At 47.2% G+C, this 20343-nt stretch overlaps 2 protein-coding genes across 8 annotated transcripts in view; one reads left to right on the top strand and one right to left on the bottom strand.

Annotated features, from left to right (window-relative positions):
• Window positions 1-20343, bottom strand: part of LOC147012121 (uncharacterized) — a 297678-nt gene that overhangs the window by 273623 nt on the left and 3712 nt on the right. For 2 of the 7 annotated variants that reach the window (XM_085858437.1, XM_085858436.1), the window contains exons 3-6: window positions 18499-18552; window positions 15081-15129; window positions 13512-13639; window positions 12829-13062 (exon numbers count right to left, since the gene is read on the bottom strand). The exons of the other annotated variants lie outside the window; for them this stretch is intronic. In XM_085858437.1, the coding sequence (XP_085714563.1) occupies window positions 12829-13062; window positions 13512-13639; window positions 15081-15129; window positions 18499-18552 (465 nt within the window). The remainder of the gene's footprint in view (window positions 1-12828; window positions 13063-13511; window positions 13640-15080; window positions 15130-18498; window positions 18553-20343) is intronic. 7 annotated transcript variants of the gene reach the window in all.
• LOC147012122 (uncharacterized) lies at window positions 15184-16759 on the top strand. Its single transcript, XM_085857905.1, has 2 exons — window positions 15184-15216; window positions 15317-16759. Exons 1-2 carry the CDS (start codon window positions 15184-15186, stop codon window positions 16409-16411), a joined length of 1128 nt encoding a protein of 375 aa, XP_085714031.1. The 3' UTR covers window positions 16412-16759.

Here is a 20343-nt window from a genome sequence, read left to right as displayed (position 1 = left end):
GTGCGGACAGACGCTTTCAGCCGAATCGCGGCCATACGCCCACCGGACGAACAATTCAGTCGCGACTTTCAGGAACAACGCCGAAAACCAGTCACGGGTGTGCTCCAAGAGCACACCACAGCCTAGTCAATATTCTACCCGCACGTGACAGGATCAATCGCCGAATTGTCGATATACCTAATTATTCACGCGGGCAGCCTACCGAGAGACCGGATCTCAGCGAGGTCTGCTTGGACACGAACCGCGTAAGCGGTTCGTTCCGTTCTGGGATAACTGAGCGGGTATTATCGCGAGACCTCCCTGGACCCGATTCTATTATCGGCTATCAAAAAGCCCGCTACCATTCCGAAATGCAATACGGCAGTTCAATGGGTAAAATGACACGACGAACAGGTTCACATTCAAATAAGCACATTTATTATTTTACACGTATACAAACAATCATGCAATGAATTGGTGAAACAAGCATGCAGTTGATTTGTGATGAATGCGGGACGAGACAAAAGAAGCGAGCAAGGCGAAGCGCTACAACCATCTATAATTAATCATGTACAGTCACTTAACAGTTTCTCTACTTAACGGGACACGGCGCCACAACTTCCACACAAATAAAAGCAAGGAAAAGACTCCCTTAAAGACAAGGGGGTCAGACTGGACCCCTTAGGGTCTTTATGTCCAAGGAGCTTGGTTGACCGAAGGAACTCCAAAAGGCCGCCGCAGGTTACCTCCACCCTCGTGGTGACTTGCTTGGGCGTCCCTCTTGGACCCTCTCCAGCTCCTCACCGACTGCAGGGACCCCAGACTCCAGGCTCCAGCGCGGCTGCCCACAACTCCACACTCTCACACGAGCCCAGACCTCCACCGACTGACTCCAACGACTGACTCTCCACTCGACCACCCGACCACCAACCCCCTTGCTGCCTTCAGCGCGCGCTTTTATCTCCCCTCGCGTCTCGCCCCTAGCCTCTTCCAGCTCCCACGGGAACCTTCCAGAAGGAGGGCGTTTTCCTCGCCGAATCGCGGAATTTTTCTCCCTTTTCCAGGGCGTCGTTTCTTCATCGCGAGTCGTGTCGCTTTATAGCTCCACTCACAGGGTTGGTGTTTTCTCCTGCTGCGCTTGGTGCGCAGATGTTATTTGCTGGGGGGTGGGGCCGTCGTCCGCTTTCCCTCATTGAATTCCACGCTTCTGATAGTCATCGCTGAGTTAGAAACGCGGTGGTGTGGTTGTGAAGGTTGTGGTTAAGGTGGCGTGGTTGTTTGTAGTGGTGGCGTGGCTGGTGGTTGGCATTGTGGTTGAGAAGGTGGTAAGGTGATGTTGGCGGTTGGGGGTGAAGTGGTGAGGATGGCGTGGTTTGTTGAGATGCGGGTGTGGTTGGGGTGGTTGAAAGGCGATTGGTCCAAAATAACGATAGTAACACAAAAACACTACCTGAAAGATCACAGCCCTGATAACACGAATAAATTCCATTAGACAACGGTGGGGAAATCTATCTGAACACACACCTATCGGCATAACTGATCTAAGGACCTATATGGTGCTCTGCTAATTTCCACAACCGTAACTATATATATATATATGTGTGTGTGTGTGTGTGTGTGTGTGTGTGTGTGTGTGTGTGTGTGTGTGTGTGTGTGTGTGTGTGTGTGTGTGTGTGTGTGTGTGTATATATATATATATGTGTATATACACGCACACACAAACAAACACATACACACACACACACACACACACACACACACACACACACACACACACACACACACACACACACACACATTGTTGCGAATTCGCGCCCGCCGGCGTGCGGACGGCAACGTCACTCGAATCGCGACCGCGTCGCCCACCGGACGGACAATTCAGTCGTGACCCTCCGGGAACTATCGCCCGGAGCCAGTCACGGGTGGGCCTTTCGACCTCACCACAATCGTGCCAATCGGCCACCCGCGTAGGATAGGGTTGTTCGCCAAACTCGACCTACCTAAGTACCCACGCGGATGGTAAACCGGGCATCCGTACCTCACCGCAGGTCGACTCCGGACACGAGCCGCTTAGGCGGCCCGTTCCGTACTATCGGGATAACCGAGCGGTGTTATCGTAGACCTCGATGGTTCAGATTAATTACTGGGATCTTGCACCCGCTACGAACCCTTTACGTGAAGCAGGATGGAGAGTCAATGGAGAAAAGACAAAGCGAAACGGGAAAACAGTTCACACAAAGCACATTTATTTCCCGGCACATGGAAAGCACATTTATACAGTCATACAGTGAAAATGCACAAATAGCAACCAAAACAAAAGCAACGATGCAGAGTTACTACCGACTACGCGCACACACGGCAACACTTATACAGTTCTACTTTGCAGACAGCGCCAACACACATTTACTCAAAAGCAAAGGAAAGAAGCCACCCTCATAGACAAGGGGGCAGACAGGCCTGTAGGCCAAATGTGCGCGTGACCTGGAGCGGCCAGGCCTGCAAGACCGGGGGGGTTCTACCCGCATCCTCGTGACGCGTTGGCGGACGAGCCACAAATGTGGCCGCGCGGCTGTGCCCCGACTCCGTGCTTCTTGGCGGGTTTCGTTGGCACGACGTTTGGAGTGGGGTGGGAACGGGGCCCCCTTTTTGCACGATCTCAGAGCGGGGGAAAGGGGGAATTGTTGATGCCATGGGGGAGGAGAATGGCTGGCTGGCTTGGGTCCCACGACGAGCGATCCCACACCGCAACGAGCGATCCCACACCGCGACCTCGTCGCCGACCGCCGTCCTTCTCGCCTCAGACCCGAGCTCCTTGGCCTCTTCCCACAACTCTTCTCAGCCGACTCCAGAACCCAACTCGATGACACACCGATCACTTCGCCACCCGACTCGACTCTTCCTGCCACACCGATCACTTCTGACTCTCCACCCGACTCGACTCTGTGCCACACCGATGACTCGACTCGCTCTGCCCTGATTCACCTTGCGCTCGCCGTTTTATAGGCCGGCAGGAGAAAACAATATGCAAATATCCGGATCAGGATGACCTCGGGGGTGGAGCACGCTCGCCAATTGGACGGAGGAAAAGTGGGCGTGAACCTCCCCTGATCCTAGAATTTGCATATATCGATTTCACACAGACGCGCCTGGAGGCGGGGCCAAGCCGCTCCACGCTTGCTAATTGGACGGAGCAGAAGTGGGCGTGTCGCGTTTGTGATCTGAATTTTCCTCGGAAAGGCCGCTATTTGCGCTCGCGGCTCGGTGCATATCGCTGAACGGGCCCAAGACAGCCCGACGCTCAGTGTTCACAGGTGGTGCGGGAATGGCCGTAGAAGGAGAGAGGCGAAGGTGGTGGAGGGTTTTCGGTGGTGGTTTGATGGTTATGGTGCCGTTTGGGAATGGCGGTGATGCGATGATGTGGGATTGAGTTGTGAAGGTAAAGGTCGTGGCTGTTGGCGTTGTTGTCTGAGGGTTGGAGCGTGGTTGTAGTTGGTGACGATGGCTGGCATGGTGGTTAAGGTGGTTGTTGTGTGATGGCGGTTGAGACCTGGTTGGTTCAAAATAAAGATAGAACAGAAAAACGGCTATCTCAAAGCGTCGCAGCCCGAATGTATCACATAAGTTCCCTCTATACAACGGGTTTGGGACTAACTACACATGTACTCAGAGATATCTCACCTACGGGCCCTGAATGGTGGTTTGCGAATTTCCACAGCCGTAACACTACCACCTCCCCTTTTTACAGACTCGTCCCGAATCGTCAAATTTTCGTGTGCCATCATGTGTAGTTCTCCCCTAGTACATTTTACCTACGGATCCCTGAGTGCCAAATTCATGGTATTCGTGTCCCCAAAATAGATAACCTGAGAGCTGAGTTACTAACGAAACAAACCCACTCATACGGACGACTTAAATAAAATTGCCGGCGCTAGACATACATGCCGGGGGTGCACTCATATTTACAGTACATCTTAACCTTACAAATCTTACACTAAACCATGGCCCAGGATCAATGGACTCTGCAAAGAGAAAAGCAGTCAGCAAGGAGCCAGGCTGCTCGCATGCAGTCTCTGGCTCAAGCAATGCAAGTGGCAGGGAATGTGGCCGGCTGCTCACACGCAGTCCTAGGCCTCCCCCTTTATAATGGGCGCAGCGAACAACGGCGCATGGGCTGCGTAAATGCCGTCCCCTGGCGCGGCTGCCTACAGGGCAGTCCCTGCAGCTTGCACTGTTGCGACGATCCTGGCGCACATGGCAATGAAAAGGTGGGGGGGGGGGGTGGCAAAGCAAAATTGAACGGGGGGCAAAAAGTAGATGAGGGCAGTGGGCATGGCATGGCAAAGTCAGCAGGCAACCACAGCCTGCAGAACAAGGCCGTTGCAGGCACACAAAGCTGGCAGACGAACTGGCCGGCACCGGCCTTGCAGTAAAAACAGCCGGCAGAGGAACTGGCCGGCACAGGCCTTGAAGCACAACAGCTGTAGACGATCCGGCCGGTACAGGCCTCGCAGGTAAACAACAGCTGCCGATGAAGTGGGCCGGCCTTTGCCTTGCAGTGGAGGTTGGTGGAGGGAGTGCGGTGGTGCTGGCCACTCAGAAGGCGGGCTCGGACCTACCCTACGGTCTCCCTCCCAACCTATCGCCTTTGCCTGTCACCGTCCATACCCACTCCCTTAATTTGTAAAAACCAATTTCGCCACAGCTTTTTCTTTGTTTTTATTTTTATTTTTTTACTCTTCCCCACTATAAATTGTCCCCTAACTCCCTTTACTGTCTTTGTTTGGCTAACCTATCGTCCCCTAGCCTACTCCCAACCCCTATGTTCCCTTCCTGGAGGGGAATAAGGGAGAGCTAGTGTCCTGTGTCGAGGCCCACTCAAGCCTCCGGATGGCCTCCCCAGGCTTCAGCGATCTTTAACCCAAAGTGGGTCCAGGGACCCACAACGTAAGCGAAGGGATGGATGGTGCGGAGCGGTACACTTCCTAATCTACCCTAACCATTTAACTGTTAAACTACCCCAGGGCTTTCAACAAGCGCCTCTCGCTTAAACTATTGGTTCTATCAACCCAGATTCCCGTCGCCCGTGTTGGTGTCCTCTCAAATTTCGGGCCTTGCCCCTCCCCCCAATTTTCTTTCCGTGCCCTCACACGGTCTCTTGGCTGGGATGCGTGGCTCCCTTGGCAGGAACTACCTCTGCCGATTCTCCGACGATGGTACCCCCAGGCACTACACTGCCTCCAAGCCTACCAGCTCCCTAAAGACCGGGGAGTGCCCTCCATGGCGACTCCCCTGAAATGCTCACATGGCAGGCTGGTGCCCCGGGCCCCTTCCCTGGGTGCCCGTGCCCAATGCACTGCCCGACTAGCCTGGTGCCCGGGGTACCCACTCAGCGATACTCACCTTTTGCAGCCACGCTCCCAGCCCGTCAACAGGGCTCCTGCAACCCTCCAAATGGGTACCGAGCCTACATTCACACCAACAGTAAAACGACCTCCATTTGGTAAATTTAACTAACTCAGCTTACTCACTCTACACTGACCCTGGGGTCCCTTGGGCGGGAGTCACTCCTCCCCCCAATCACTCATTGCACCATGCATTCCCCATTCGCTCCGTACACACAGACCCGCTGGCCTCACTCACTCACCAAGCACATTTCCACTCTTCAACACACACACCGCTGAACTCTGCAATCCTTCTAACTTCATCCCCTAACTCGTGCTCCCACGTAGTCCCTTACACAACAGCACGTTCCATTTAACACTACGTAGCTAAGCTACGTCCCCACTACACATCCAAAGTCTGTCACTGTCCTCAAATTGTCATCTTTCCCATCCTAAATCTGAACTACATTCCTCTAGCTAGTCCATTCCACGGGCCCCATGAGGACTTACCCCTGCCCCATGAAGCCGGTCTTGCTAACACTAACCCATCCCCTAACTAGTGTCATCCTGTGCCCAGGCAGGGGGGTCTTCCACCCCTTGCCCAGGGAATCCCGTTCACCCGAAAGCGAGGCTTGCTTTTTTTTCCAATTACGCGCAGCACCAGCGCGGCAACTCGCAACCTGCGCACCTTGCCCGTGACGTCATGGCAGCTGTTCGCGTCCCTCGTCCCTCTTGGACGGTAGCATCCGGCAGGGATTCACCCTCCTGCCGGATTCCAACCATACACGCAGTCATGACGTCACCCGGCGCATAAAAAAAACAAAAAACACAAGCCCCACGTCTCGAGGGGTTTTCACGCGAACACATGTGCTCTGCCCGTTGGAGCTTAACACACACACCCGCGTGGAGAACCCGTCCGGTCCAAATCCGAAATCCTGCCTAAACTTAGTCCATCCGCGGGATCGGCAACATCCACCGCTGGCGTTTCCAGACCGGGCTTCACTCCCGCAAGCGAGCACGTGGCGGCCTTGTGCGTTGCACAGCACGGACCTCGCGCTCGCTGCTGGGTGAACCCGGTACGGTCCCCAAATTAGCTACGGCCGCTATTCGGCCCTCGTCTCTCTGTTGCCGTCTCCGTCGCCATTCAATCCACAAACACCTGCATGTCACGACGCTCACACACCACGACATTCCACTCACCCCGGAAGACGCGGCTGCATGTTCGCCCATGCCCACCATCATCTCCCTTACATACCGCTCGCTCACACACAAGGTCTCTCTCACACGGACCCTTTCACTCACACGCGGTGCCTCATCCACACACGGCGTGCTGGGAAGCACGCCCTTTGGCACACTTGCCACCACACCACTCAAACACGGGGTCGCTTCCACACACGGGGCCGCACTCACACCTTGCATCACACACACACACCGGGACAACACTCGTAACCACACTGGGGACAATCACACCGGGGACTCGCGCCACCACAAGGGGTTCCGGGGCCTCTATACTCCCCAAGCTCCTCGTGCACCCGTTCGCAGCACTCCTCCCCTTGAAGTCGCTCGACACGACCGAACCCGCCTCGTCGTGAGTCGCCTCAAGGGGGCATACTCCCTCCCCTCGTTCCTGGAGGAGGCCATCCAGCTGCTCGCACTGGGTCCCCAAACAGTCCACCAGCTCCCCCTCATCGTCCTCCACTACCTCAATGTGTGTGTGTGTTCGTCACTAACCCCGTCCAATTCACTCTCTATCTCCCATGTCTCTGGCAATACTTTCATTTCCTTCTTTGTCTTTGTTACTTCCGTCGTCTCCTTTTTTATTTGTGTCTCCTTTATCAGGGCCCGCCCCAATTGTTCCTTCATCCGACGAGTGGCGTCAATCAAGTCCTGCACCACCAACATTGCTCTTTCTGGTGCTGTCACACATCTCACCTTATTACGTTGTTCTACTTCCTGGCTCCTTCTGAGTCGTTCCTCCTCTCGGAACTTCCTGAGTTCTTCGTTCTCCCTCCGGAGTTTTTCAATCTCCGTGGACTCTAATCTTGCTCCCCGTTTTAGTTGTTAAATTTCCAACTCACATTGTTCTTGTTTTCTACCCCACAGTTTCTCCTGCTCTTCATTTTCCAATCTCATCGTTTCTTTCAATTGGCTCATTTCCTTCCTGTGTTTCATTCGCTGTTCTCTCATTACCCTTCCTTGTTTCCTCTCCTGTCTTTCCTTCTCCAGTTTCGTTGTTTGCTTCATTTGGTTAATCTCCCTTTTGTGTTTCATTTGCTGTTCTCTCACTACTCTTCCTCGTTTCCTCTTCTGTCTTTCCTTCTCCAGTTTCGTGGTTTTCTTCATTTGGTTCATCTCCATTTTGTGTTTCATTTGCTGTTCTTTGTCTATCTCCTCGCACTCCAGCCTCGCCTTTTCTTTCAATTGGTCAACCTCAGCTTCATGTTCTTTTTGTTTTCTATCCCATTGTCTCTCTTGTTCCTCATTCTGCAATCTCGTGGTTTCCTTCAATTGACTAATTTCCTTCTCCTGTCTCATTCCTTGTTCTTTCAGTACTCTTTCTTGTTCCTTATTCTTTAATCTGGCCTTCACTTCCAGCTGTTCAATCAGTACAGTGTGGTTCTTTAACGTTTCATTCTCCGTCCTTGTTGTTTCTTCTCTCACCATCCTCAACTCGTTTTGTAATTCCGTCTCTTTGTTTTGGTGTTTTTGTAACTCGGAAGCTTTCTTTTCCAATTCCTTTCTCATCTCCGCACACTCCAACCTTGCTTTGGCTTCTAATTGTTCGATCTTTTTAGTGTGGTTCCTTAACGTTTCATTCTTTCTTCTTTCAACGTCCTCAGCCCGTTTTGTAATTCCGTCTCTTTGTTCTGGTGTTTCCGTAACTCAGAAGCTTTTATTTCTAGTTCCGTCCTCAATTTGCATGCTTCTTCACTCATTTCATCCCTTCTTTCCATTGCTTCCCTCCTCAATTCGTCCCTTTTTTTTACTGTATTCCTTTAGTTTTTTCTGCTATTCCTTTTCCCATTCTTATCTCCCCTTCCAGGATTTCTCTTTTAAACTGGCCTGCCCTTACCTCTCGCTTCAGTAGTTCCAATTCCCCATCTTGTTTGCGTTTTTCCTTTTCTAGCTTTGTTTTCCTTTCTCCTTCCTCCCTCAATTCTCCCTGCAGTTCTTTGAACTGTTCAGACTTTTCCAGCAATTCTTCCGTCCTTTCCTCCAGCTCTCTCTCCTCTTTTTTTATCTTCCATTCTAGGCTTTCTCTTTCCTGATTGCCTGTTCTTATCTCTTCCTTCAATTGTACCAACTCCCCATCATGTTCACATTTTTTCTCTTCCAACTGTATTTCCCTCACTCTCCCCTCCAGTTCTTTGAACCGCCTTGCTTCCTCCAATAATTTTTTCCATTAGTTGTTTTACTTCCAAGTCGTGCTCCTTTTGTTTCTTTTCGAGCTCGGTTTTCCATTCTTCCTCCCATTGTTTCCTATCCTGGGAGATACCAATCTGCTGTTCCTCTATTCTTTTGTTCAGTTTGCTCTTCGCATATTCCAACTGACAGGTATAAAACACTACCAAATTCTTTTTCCCACATAGTTTGTCGACTCTGTTTGCCAAGTCATGTTTTTGCCACCGAATTCGTTCCAGTAAATCGTCCAATCGCTGTGTCCCCCCGTACACGTTATTTTTCTGAAGCTCGTCTGCGTGCTGTTGTGACTCGTCCACTCCACTTTGCACCTCCTCGATATATTCTTCATAACGCTTCACCTTTCCCAAGACATCCCCCAATTGTGCCTGAAGCCTGCCAATGCTCGCATAGTCAACCTGCCACGCCTGCCATGGCACATGCCGTGACCAAGTGGCTTGAACCGGTGACTGGGAGCTCACGCCTTGTGCTGTGCCGTTAGTTGTGCTATTAATATCAGCCCGCTCCGTGCTGCGCTGAGGTGCGATCGCGCTGCCATTGTGCGACTCCGTTTGCCGGCAAAGTTCGTGCTCAAGCCGCTAACACTGACCACAGTTAGTGGTGGGGTTATAATTATAAAAAGAACCGACCTGGGCAATGGATCCTACATTTCTACCCCCGGCTCCCGCTCGCCTTGAGACGCCATCTTATTTCACGTAAGGGGTTAATTTAAATCGCTTGTAATTTGGAGGGAATCGGGGGTCGCTCATCTCACCCCTGAACCGATTCCCCGTGAATTTAGCTTGGAGGCAGGAGGGATTCGAATCCCACTCCCGGACACCAGTGTTGCGAATTCGCGCCGCCGGCGTGCGGACGGCAACGTCACTCGAATCGCGACCGCGTCACCCACAGGACGGACAATTCAGTCGTGACCCTCCGGGAACTATCGCCCGGAGCCAGTCACGGGTGGGCCTTTCGACCTCACCACAATCGTGCCAATCGGCCACGCGCGTAGGATAGGGTTGTTCGCCAAACTCGACCGACCTAAGTACCCACGCGGATGGTAAACCGGGCGATCGTACCTCGCCGCAGGTCGACTCCGGACACAAGCCGCTTGGGCGGCCCGTTCCGTACTATCGGGATAACCGAGCGGTGTTATCGTCGACCTCAATGGTTCAGATTAATTACCGGGATCTTGCACCCGCTACGAACCCTTTACGTGAAGTAGGATGGAGAGTCAATGGAGAAAAGACAAAGCGAAACGGGAAAACAGTTCACACAAAGCACATTTATTTCCTGGCACACGGAAAGCACATATATACAGTCATACAGTCAAAATGCACATATAGCAAACAAAACAAAAGCAACGACGCAGAGTTACTACCGACGACGCGCACACACGGCAACACTTATACAGTTCTACTTTGCAGACGGCGCCAACACACATTTACTCAAAAGCAAAGGAAAGAAGCCACCCTCATAGACAAGGGGGCAGACAGGCCTGTAGGCCAAATGTGCGCGTGATCTGGAGGAGCGGCCAGGCCCGCGAGACCGGGGGGGGGTCCTACCGTGTCCTCGTGACGCGTTGGCGGACGAGCCGCAAATGTGGCCGCGCGGCTGTGCCCCGACTCTGTGCTTCTTGGCGGGTTTTGTTGGCACGACGTTTGGAGTGGGGTGGGAACGGGGCCCCCTTTTTGCACTATCTCAGCGCGGGGGAAAGGGGGAATTGTTGATGCCCTGGGGGAGGAGAATGGCTGCTGGCTTGGGTCCCGCGACGAGCGATCCCACACCGCGACGAGCGATGCCACACCGCGACCTCGTCGCCGACCGCCGTCCTTCTCGCCTCGGACCCGGGCTCCTTGGCCTCTTCCCACAACTCTTCTCAGCCGACTCCAGAACCCAACTCGATGACACACCGATCACTTCTGACTCTCCACCGGACTCGACTCTCTGCCACACCAATGACTCGACTCACTCTGCCCTGATTCGCCTTGCGCTCGCCGTTTTATAGGCCGGCAGGAGAAAACAATATGCAAATATCCGGATCAGGATGACCTCGGGGGCAGAGCCACGATCGCCAATTGGACGGAGCAAAAAGTGGGCGTGAACTTCCCCTGATCCTAGAATTTGCATATATCGATTTCACACAGACACGCCTGGAGGTGGGGCCAAGCCGCTCCGCACTTGCTAATTGGACGGAGCAGAAGTGGGCGTGTAGCGTTTGTGATCCGAATTTTCCTCGGAAAGGCCGCTATTTGCGCTCGCGGCTCGGTGCGTATCGCTGAACGGGCCCAAGACAGCCCGACGCTCAGTGTTGACAGGTGATGCAGGAATGGCCGTAGAAGGAGAGAGGCGAAGGTGGTGGAGTGTTTTCGGTGGTGGTTTGATGGTTATGGTGCTGTTTGGGAATGGCGGTGATGCGATGATGTGGGATTGAGTTGTGAAGGTAAAGGTCATGGCTGTTGGTGTTGTTGTTGTTGTCTGAGGGTTGGAGCGTGGTTGTAGTTGGTGACGATGGCTGGCGTGGTGGTTAAAGTGGTTGTTGTGTGATGGCGTTTGAGACGTGGTTGGTTCAAAATAAAGATAGAACAGAAAAACGGCTATCTCAAAGCGTCGCAGCCCGAATGAATCACGTAAATTCCCTCTATACAACGACTTTGGGGCTAACTACACATGTACTTAGAGATATCTCACCTATGGGCCCTGAATGGTGGTTTGCGAATTTCCACAGCCGTAACAATATATATATATATATATATATATATATATATATATATATATATATATATATATATATATATATATATATATATATATATATATATATATACATGCATAAAGCAAAAACATCCCGACTGCTTGGAATTCAAAACACCTCACTGCACTGGAAAATGTGGGGACAGGAATACTGTTCTGTAAATGGTGAGGACTTATAATAACTACCCCCACCGAGAGGCGGCGCTATACGACACATCTTTACGTGGAGAATTTGTGTGTCCCCCCCCCCTCACCCTCCCAAAACCACCGTCAGAGATAAAAACACCCCTATACATTAATTGGGGTCATGCTGAGGCCATAAAAAAAAATGTTGCATTGGCGTAACCCGCCCGACCCTAAAAATTCCGCCGACCCTACGTTTTTTTTTTGTTTTTTTGCTATCGAAAAATTTTGCCGACCCTATTTTATTGCTATTTTTGTTGTTTTGCTATCGTTTTCAAGTATCTTGTTGATTGCGATCGCGATCGCGATCGCAAAAACCCGGAAGTGTTTCGGACAGAACCCGCCGACAAAAAGGGTGGTACTCGAGCCGGGGGAGATTTTGGGAGGGATTTATTAGGAAAAAAAAAAAAAAAAAAAAGATCCCGACCGACCTACCCTATTTTTCAGTGACCCGTTACGCCAATGCAACATTTTTTTTTGGGCCTGATCCTCTGTAACAGTCTGGATGTTATTGAGCCAGAACTGTAGGAGTAGCACGAAAAACAAACAAACCCACAAACACTGGTCCGTTAATTATGGTGAGGATTTTTGCATCTTCTGCTAAAAGGAGAAGTGTGTGTGTGTGTGTGTGTGTGTGTGTGTCTGACTGCCGCCGCTCATTTGTATGATGAGAGGAATGAAAGGAACTCAACACTTCTCATCCACAGATATTTCTCTTATTTCCGATATTTTTGTGAGTCCGATTTGCATCAAAGAACAATAATTGAGGTTAGCCATTTTGAAATTGCCATTTTTGTAAAAGTGCTGAAAATTATGTTTGAAAGACAATTTGAATTAAATATTTCATGTTCGGAACGGTAGGTTAAAAGCGTCCCCTCTAGCAAAAGCGAGCAATGAAAATGCACACACAGCACATATATTAGTGAATTATCAATTGGTCAAGGAAACTTGACCAAGAAAATTGAACATTTTTTGGGATAAATGTCCATTGACCAACTTTTACTTTGGTCAAAAAGGAAAACTTGACCAAAACGTTCTAACGGTGATCATCCAAAATGACTTTACATTGATATACCTTGCAACGTTTTTTCACTTTGAGTTATAACTTGCTATCGTTGAATTGACTCACCTTCTGATGACACCCATTGAAAGGTAAGTTTCCAGCCAGTAATTTATGAAGCACCACCCCCAAGCTCCACGTGTCCACGACTGGTGTATACCGTTGTTCATCGAGGGCTTCTGGTGCCATGAAGGGTAATGTGCTGACGAATTTGGTCATGGTTTTTCCAGCGGTAAACGTTGTGGCCAAACCAAAATCGATGAGTTTTAGCTGGCCAGAGCTACTCAACATGAGATTCCTTGGCTGTGAATGAGAAAGGAAAGATAAGAGGGGGAAATAAAGGAATGGGAATGCAACTTGAAGGAATGGCACTGGAAAGGAGTGGGTATTAATCTGTGCAAGCTCACCTTGGGAGAAAATATCCCAGATAACAGATGTCAACCAATCAAGTCTATAACAAGTACTTTGATTTTTTCTTGAAAATCACTTTTTCCTGAAATGGTTGTGGTTCTTTACTGTGATGATGATATATGTCACTTTGTTGGGAATGAACAGGCATGACAAATTGAGAAATCCAATCCCTGAACTCCAGGTGAAAAAAATAATGTTTTGAACTATTAAAAGTTAATGAAATTGAAAAGTTAAGAAATCTTGCGATTATAATGTCACCTATGGTGAAGTAGATCGAACTGAACACATGCCATTCCAATGCCACGTTTAAAAAGTATCTTGATGTTTTAACATGACCGTACCTTTATGTCTCTGTGGCAGATATTGAGTGAGTGAATATATGCCAGTGCCGACACTGCCTGGTGCACGATTTCTCTCACCTCCTCTTCATTAAAATATCCTCGGGAAAGACACAGGATATCCAGAGTATCTGCAGGTGGTAACATCACAAATGTTTTATTCTGAGCTGAGAGGGTTGACACAACTCAAATATTAATATAAAACTCCATTCCATCAGTCTAGTGAAGAATAATTTATTTAAGTTCATTCATTCTTGTGCAGCATGAAGCTAATCTTTCACATCATTGATGAGAGCATGGCTGTGTCACCGACGTCGCTCCCCCTGTAGGTTCGGGTGGGAATTTGGAATGTAGCCAGGTTATGGGTGACAGCTCACCTCATCTTCTCGAAGGACACCGTGGGATCAATAGTGTCCTCCAACTTATGCTAACACACAACACAACACATCAATCTTTAATGTCCCTCCAAAGGAAAAGTACATTCAATGATGCAATATCCCACCTGCTAAGCACTAATCCAAAGGTGTATAGTCAGATCGGGAAGCAAATCCAGGCGAGACAGCTCAAAGGTGAATGCACAACCTCTGTGCCATTATGCCAGACATAAAAATGATTTTAAATTGTTGCATTTCCGATTCAAGGCCAATCATACAATAAAAATAACAACTTCCAATGGAACAGCATGAACATCAGAGTAAAACCCCTTTTTGTTTACAAAGTCTCAGCATATGGAAGAGAGAGGCAACAGGAGATGGAAAGCAAAGGACTGATATTGAGATTGTGTGACAACACACAGACGCAAGGGGAAGAAAACTCAGATGATTCCTCTGATGGGTGCTGTGCTTCGGGGATCATATGGCTCATTAAGCACAGCTGTTCACCACTATTTCAAATTGTCCCCGAATCCAAATCCATGATCTTTTCTACCCTTGTTAACCCACCCTAATCCCTCGTCCTTCCAAGTTTCCAGTTTTTGCCTCCTCAGAGTTTCCTTCTGTATCCATCTTGTCCTTTCCTGCCCCGCCCTTCACCCATTGTTTGTCCAGGTCTCCCTCTATCTCCACCCCCCTGCCCTCCTCTCTCTCTCTCTCTCTCTCTCTCTCTCTCTCTCTCTCTCTCTCTCTCTCTCTCTCTCTCTCTCTCTCTCTCTCTCTCTCTCTCCCCCCCCCCCCCGTTGCTTTTGTTCTGTGACGTCCTCATCTGTTCAATGTACGACTTCTTCCATGAACCTTGACAATGCATGTATATAAAACAAAGGTCTCCAAAATTGGGCGTTGTGAGATTCCAACAAACATGTGTTCATGAAAAGATAAGAACAGGGTGTGATTAAACAAAGGAAATGAAGCAGTGGGAGGAAACTTATAGCCTTCTACATATTCGAGAAGCATGTACACCAAGGCTCTCTCGGTTTCACCGATGTTGATTGCTTTCACTATGTTGAGAGAACAGAACAACACAAGCTAAGGAAGTAATAAATATTTCGGCAGAGTTAAACACGTGTTGATACATTTTCATTATTAGCCCATTATTATCTTGTCAACGTTTAAGGAGAAGATCAATCTCAAAGCTTACCAATGTTTGAGTGGTTCAGTTTTCTCAAGATGGAAAATTCTGTGCGAAACTGAAAAAAATAATTTTTTAAAGTGACATTTGCACCAGTCACACAAGAACAACAATGAAAAAAAAAACTATTATAAGTTACATTAGGGTGCTTCTGGAGCCCTCATAGTAAACAATTAACTTCTACCTAGTCTTAAAATGTTCCATTATTGAAAATAATAACCTCTGTGAAATTTAAATGAAATCAGAAGTTGTTTAGGGGGTCCACTGGTAGCCCAAAGTTGGAGGGCTATCTCCACTACTATGTGCATACGGCAGCTATTCAAATAGGATCCATTATTCTGCAGTTAGATCTTCACAAAGATGATCATCATGAGTTTGTAGAGTTGTGTCTTGTGTTTTTGGGTGGTAATGACACAATAAACTTCAAGCGACCTGGAGCTCTTCATCAAGCCCGATGGATGGCAAAGCTGATATATTCCATCAAGATTTGTCTGTTGGAAGCTGCAATTAACCAACTCGCCCCAAGAACAATTACAACGAAACACCAGCTGCCAAAAGTGAAGGACTTTGTGACTTTTGCTACCATTGTCTACAGCTCCTGGTGGATTACATGTAATTCTGCTGTCGATGCACCTTGGAATGACTTGAAGCTGTATCACACTCTGCTAATGTATGAAGCTGTGAATCCCGAGGTTTCCATAAGTGCAGTCAGAGCGTTTCAACGCCATCTCTGGTACCTCACTGCAGAGATGGTACCTCTTGCACTCTTCAGTAACAAAGTACCACAAGAGGAGAAACGGGCACTTGGTGATAGACTGTTGACTGTTAAACCTCCAGAGGTTATACACATGCCATGTGACCGTTTTGGCACTGGGTTTGGGAAGCCCAAGTTCCCTACAGGCATCAATCGGTCCACTACGCTTGCTGATTTAGTCAGCCAAGATTCTTGGTTCACTCTTCAAATTCTAGAGATAGACCATGAGTTTCTTGCAGAGGATGTTGGAAGCTGGTCAAACTTTGCTGCATACCAAGCTTCTGTTGTTAATGTTGATGCCATGAATGTGGTAAATGATTGTGCTGAGTGTGGAGTAAAACTGAGTTCGGACTTTCTTGCAGCAGCCAAAACTGAAGAACATTATCAAAATGTGTTACAAGTTGTGGAGCAAGACAGAAAACAAACCTCAAACCTGCACAAGCGGAAATCTACAAATCACAATAAGCATGAGACTCGGTGTGTTGTGAAATTTGGCACCTTTGATATGAACTGTGAACTACTGCAATACGAGGTACCAAGATTCAAACTGTGGATTTTCAATTCGTTCATTATTGAAGTGCTTTAATACATGTTACTGGTTCTCTTAAAATTTGAAAAATAAAGTCACTTTTTGACTAGCACTGCCTTTTGTTCGGTTTCTATGACTCAAATATAGAAATGGTAGCCAATTTATAATATAAGCTCCAATGTATTTAATAAAACATAAGGCAGCTATTTTTTAATTATGTCCCTATCTATCAAATAGCTGACTCATGCTTAATTTTGTGGATATGAACAGTGAAATGATTAAACATAACCTTAAATAGGGCAAATAATATACAGGAGCTATTATTTTTCAGAGTAACTCATTGCATAAATATAGCTGCCTCTTGCATAAAATAACTAGAGGGGGAGCACTCGGTAGAATGCAAAACCTCCGCCGCCAATACTGCTCGGTCACTCAAGTGAACCTGATATCATATTCATTCAATTTGACGTCAACAGTGCTCACAGAGTTATAGTTTGCAACTTTCCCTTTTACTTTTAACTTTTACATATTCAATTCATTTGTCATAACTAGATTCATTGAGACAGAATTGATTTTACGTGGGTATATCCACCTGAAGTTCCAAAATCAGCCGCAATTATAATTTTGGCATGTTTTTTGTTGGAAATCACTTAGAACATGCAGAAATGCAAAAATAAAAAATCGAAATTTGGTTGAAAAAAAAGTTGCAAAATTTTTTTTTTTTTTGGGGGGGGGGGGGGTGGAAATCACTTAAAACATGTAGAAATGCAAAAACAAAAATTCAAATATTTTTTCAAAATGGCTACCATAGCGGCCATATTGGACTTTGGACCAACTCCAAAATCTAATGGCATGATCCTTGGACCATACATAACCCCCCACACCAAGTTTCGTCGAAATCCGTTGAGGAGTTTTTCCGTAATACTGTTCACAAACAAACAAACAAACAAACAGACAGGGGTGAAAACAGTAACCTCCGTCCATCTTCGATGGCGGAGGTTAACTAGAGGGGGAGCACTCGGGAGAGTGCAAAACATCCGCCGCCAATACTGCTGGGTCACTCAAGTGAACCTTATATCTTATTCATTAAATATGATGTCAACAGTGCTGAGAGTTATAGTTCTTTTCTCCAACATTTTTTTTTTGGGGGGGGGGGGAGGATAGGAAATCACTTAAAACATGTACAAATGCAAAAAAAAGAAATCGAAATTGTTGAAAAAAAAGTTGCAAAAAGTTTTTTTTCTCTAACAATTTTTTTTTGGGGGGGGGAGGGTGGAGGTTGGAAATCACTTAAAATATGTAGAAATGCAAAAAAAAAATTTTTTTCTCAACTTTATTTTGGGGGGGGGGGTGAAAATCACTTAAAACATGTACAAATGCAAAAAAAAAATTCTCTAATAACAATTTTTTTGGGGGGGGGGGTTGGAAATCACTTAAAACATGTAGAAATGCAAAAAAAAAATTTTCTCTCACAATTTTTTTTGGGGGGGTTGGAAATCACAAAACATGTCGAAATGCAAAAAATTCTTTTTGGGGGGGGGTAACAATTTTTTGGGGGGGGGTTGGAAATCACTTAAAACATGTAGAAATGCAAAAAAAAATTATTTTCTCTAAATTTTTTGGGGGGGGCGGGGGGGGACCAAGTCCAAAATTTAATGGCATGATCCTTGGACCATACCAAACCCCCCCCCCCCACCAAGTTTCGTCGAAATCCGTCGAGGAGTTTTTCCGTAATACTGTTCACAAACAAACAAACAATCAGAAAGGGGTGAAAACAGTAACCTCCATCCATCTTCGAAGATGGCGGAGGTTAATAAACTTGCGATACAATTTTGATTGGCTCGTGGACTCCCTAGACAATAATTGATTTCAACCAAATTTTGTACGAGTGGTCGAATAAGGGAGTGGAACAAACTGAGGGAAGATAGAAGTTTAATGCAAATATTTTTTTAAATAATGGGGCTCCAGAAGCACCCTAAGTTACATTGTACACATTCAGAACTGAACGGCAATACAAGTTCAGATATGTTTGTGAAAAATAAAGAGTTTGTTTGGAAAATGGAAAATGACCATTTTAATCAAAATCACAAAAAGAAGAAAGTTAAACGATACTCAAATTCGTCTTGTTGCGAGTTCAGACAAACCATTTCCTTGTCTTCTTGCAAATGTGACGCCCTTGATTGGATCTTGATCGCAACCTGTAAAGGCAACAAAGAAGAGAAACAAGTTTCACAATCCTTCCATTGCATTCTTCATTTTGTACCTCCATTCCCTTCAAGTATGAAGAACAGATATAGGTACTGTTGCACACCTGCTCTTTGTACTGGAAGGAATGGATTAAAATCAACTTCCTGCAAGAATAATGGACACACAACAATTGCAATTATCAAGCGGCCTCACCTGGTAAGAGTGTAATTCCTTCAGTCTGTCCTTTCCTATTTAACCTAGGCTCAATGTCCATCACCTGAGCAGTTAAATTGTGGCATAAAGGGCACCGTTTAACTGCACAGGTGATGGATATACGAGTGTACAAAACAAAAGCACAACCTTCCAGAGGAGCCACAAGATACCCTCGCCCACAACATACCAGTGAATACAACTTTAAGCAAAAGCCTTTGAGTAATTATCAAAACAAATAAACTGAAAACATCTCTATCTGACATGGTAAAATGCAACAATTTCCACTCAAATATTCTTTCAGTTGTGTCTGCTCACCCCGACAGAGAAAACAATTTCATGGTTATCAAAGACCTGACAGGGCCGTCTTTGACGTCACCATTATGAATGATGTCTCCATCTTTCAATTACAACAACATGAGTAAATTAGTATCAATTTGCAGCAGCTGCTGACAAAGTAACTGAAAAGAAGTAAATCTTGCAAATGAGACTTGGTGAACAAAAGACCCAGATATTATCTTCCCAAAAGTTCACACGATCTTTCATTAGGCCTGACAGGATGGCCGAGATGTACGCACATTCACCACTGACCTGTTTAGCCTGTTTTGAATCCTGACCCAGCTATATACCATCACCCCAGTGTTTCACAGGCCAAGTGATTCATCAATGTGTGTGCGTCACCTCTCAGATGGACATTAAATTGGGTGTCCCATCTGCTAGCATTAGTTGGTCGAAGTTAAACATCCCACAGTTTCCTTCATGAAGAATAAGTTACCTGCCGATCGCCAGCACCCAAACCAAATTCCAAATTCCTGTCCGAATTACTGCTGGATGGAAGGCAATGGCAAACTACCCAGTTTCATCCTTGCCAAGAAACTGCTTGAACAACATCATATCTCTGGAACAGAGTATGGTACATCAGAATAAGAATCTTTCATTAAGCCCTCAACAAAAATGAATTTTAGCAAAATATTTGTTTCTCTTGATCACATACCCTGGCAGAGTAAACTGGTGTTTCACCTTAGCCTGCAAGGAGTCGCACTCCATACAACCACCCCCCACTAACCTCAATGTGTGAATCCCTACCCCTCACTTTGTGCACCCAATTATCTCCTCCCCCCCCATCTCATTACACCAGTTTCGCTTTGTATTGTGCTACATATCGTTTTTGGCCCGGTTTCTCAATGGTGAAGAATCACTTAAAAAATTCTGGATCCAGATCTCCACCAAAATCTAATCATTTTGTCCTTGTCACACACCCAACTTATCCAACAAATTTTGTCTGAATCCACCCACAATATTTTGAGATCACCTGTTCACAGACAAACAGACAAAGAGATACATAGGAGTGAAAGCATAACCTTCGTCCACCTTCAGTGGTGGAGTTAATAACCAGAGAAAGCAATCCCATCTCCTTCAACCTTCCAACACCTTTATCCTCCATCAATCCTCCACAGCGTAATCAATCAATCAATGGGATGGATGTTAGTAGTGCAAGCTGCAAATAGTACACTCGCTCCTGCACACGGCAGACTCGCTCCTGCACACAGCACACTCGCTCCTGCACGTGGCATGCAGCACACTCACTCCTG

This window comes from Eptatretus burgeri, chromosome 15, assembly GCF_056783735.1.
Source record: "Eptatretus burgeri isolate ZD-2024b chromosome 15, Ebu_testis_v1, whole genome shotgun sequence".
NCBI classification, from domain to species: domain Eukaryota; kingdom Metazoa; phylum Chordata; class Myxini; order Myxiniformes; family Myxinidae; genus Eptatretus; species Eptatretus burgeri.
This window is presented reverse-complemented; position numbering and strand designations above follow the sequence as displayed.

What these genes read in the sequence shown, in the direction of transcription:
- LOC147012122 (XM_085857905.1), top strand. Translation starts at nt 15,184, where the DNA reads ATGAAAAAAAAAACTATTATAAGTTACATTAGG. An exon ending in CTATTATAAGTTACATTAGG is followed by an intron (nt 15,217 to 15,316) that starts GTGCTTCTGGAG and finishes AAATGAAATCAG; the next exon opens with AAGTTGTTTAGGGGGTCCAC.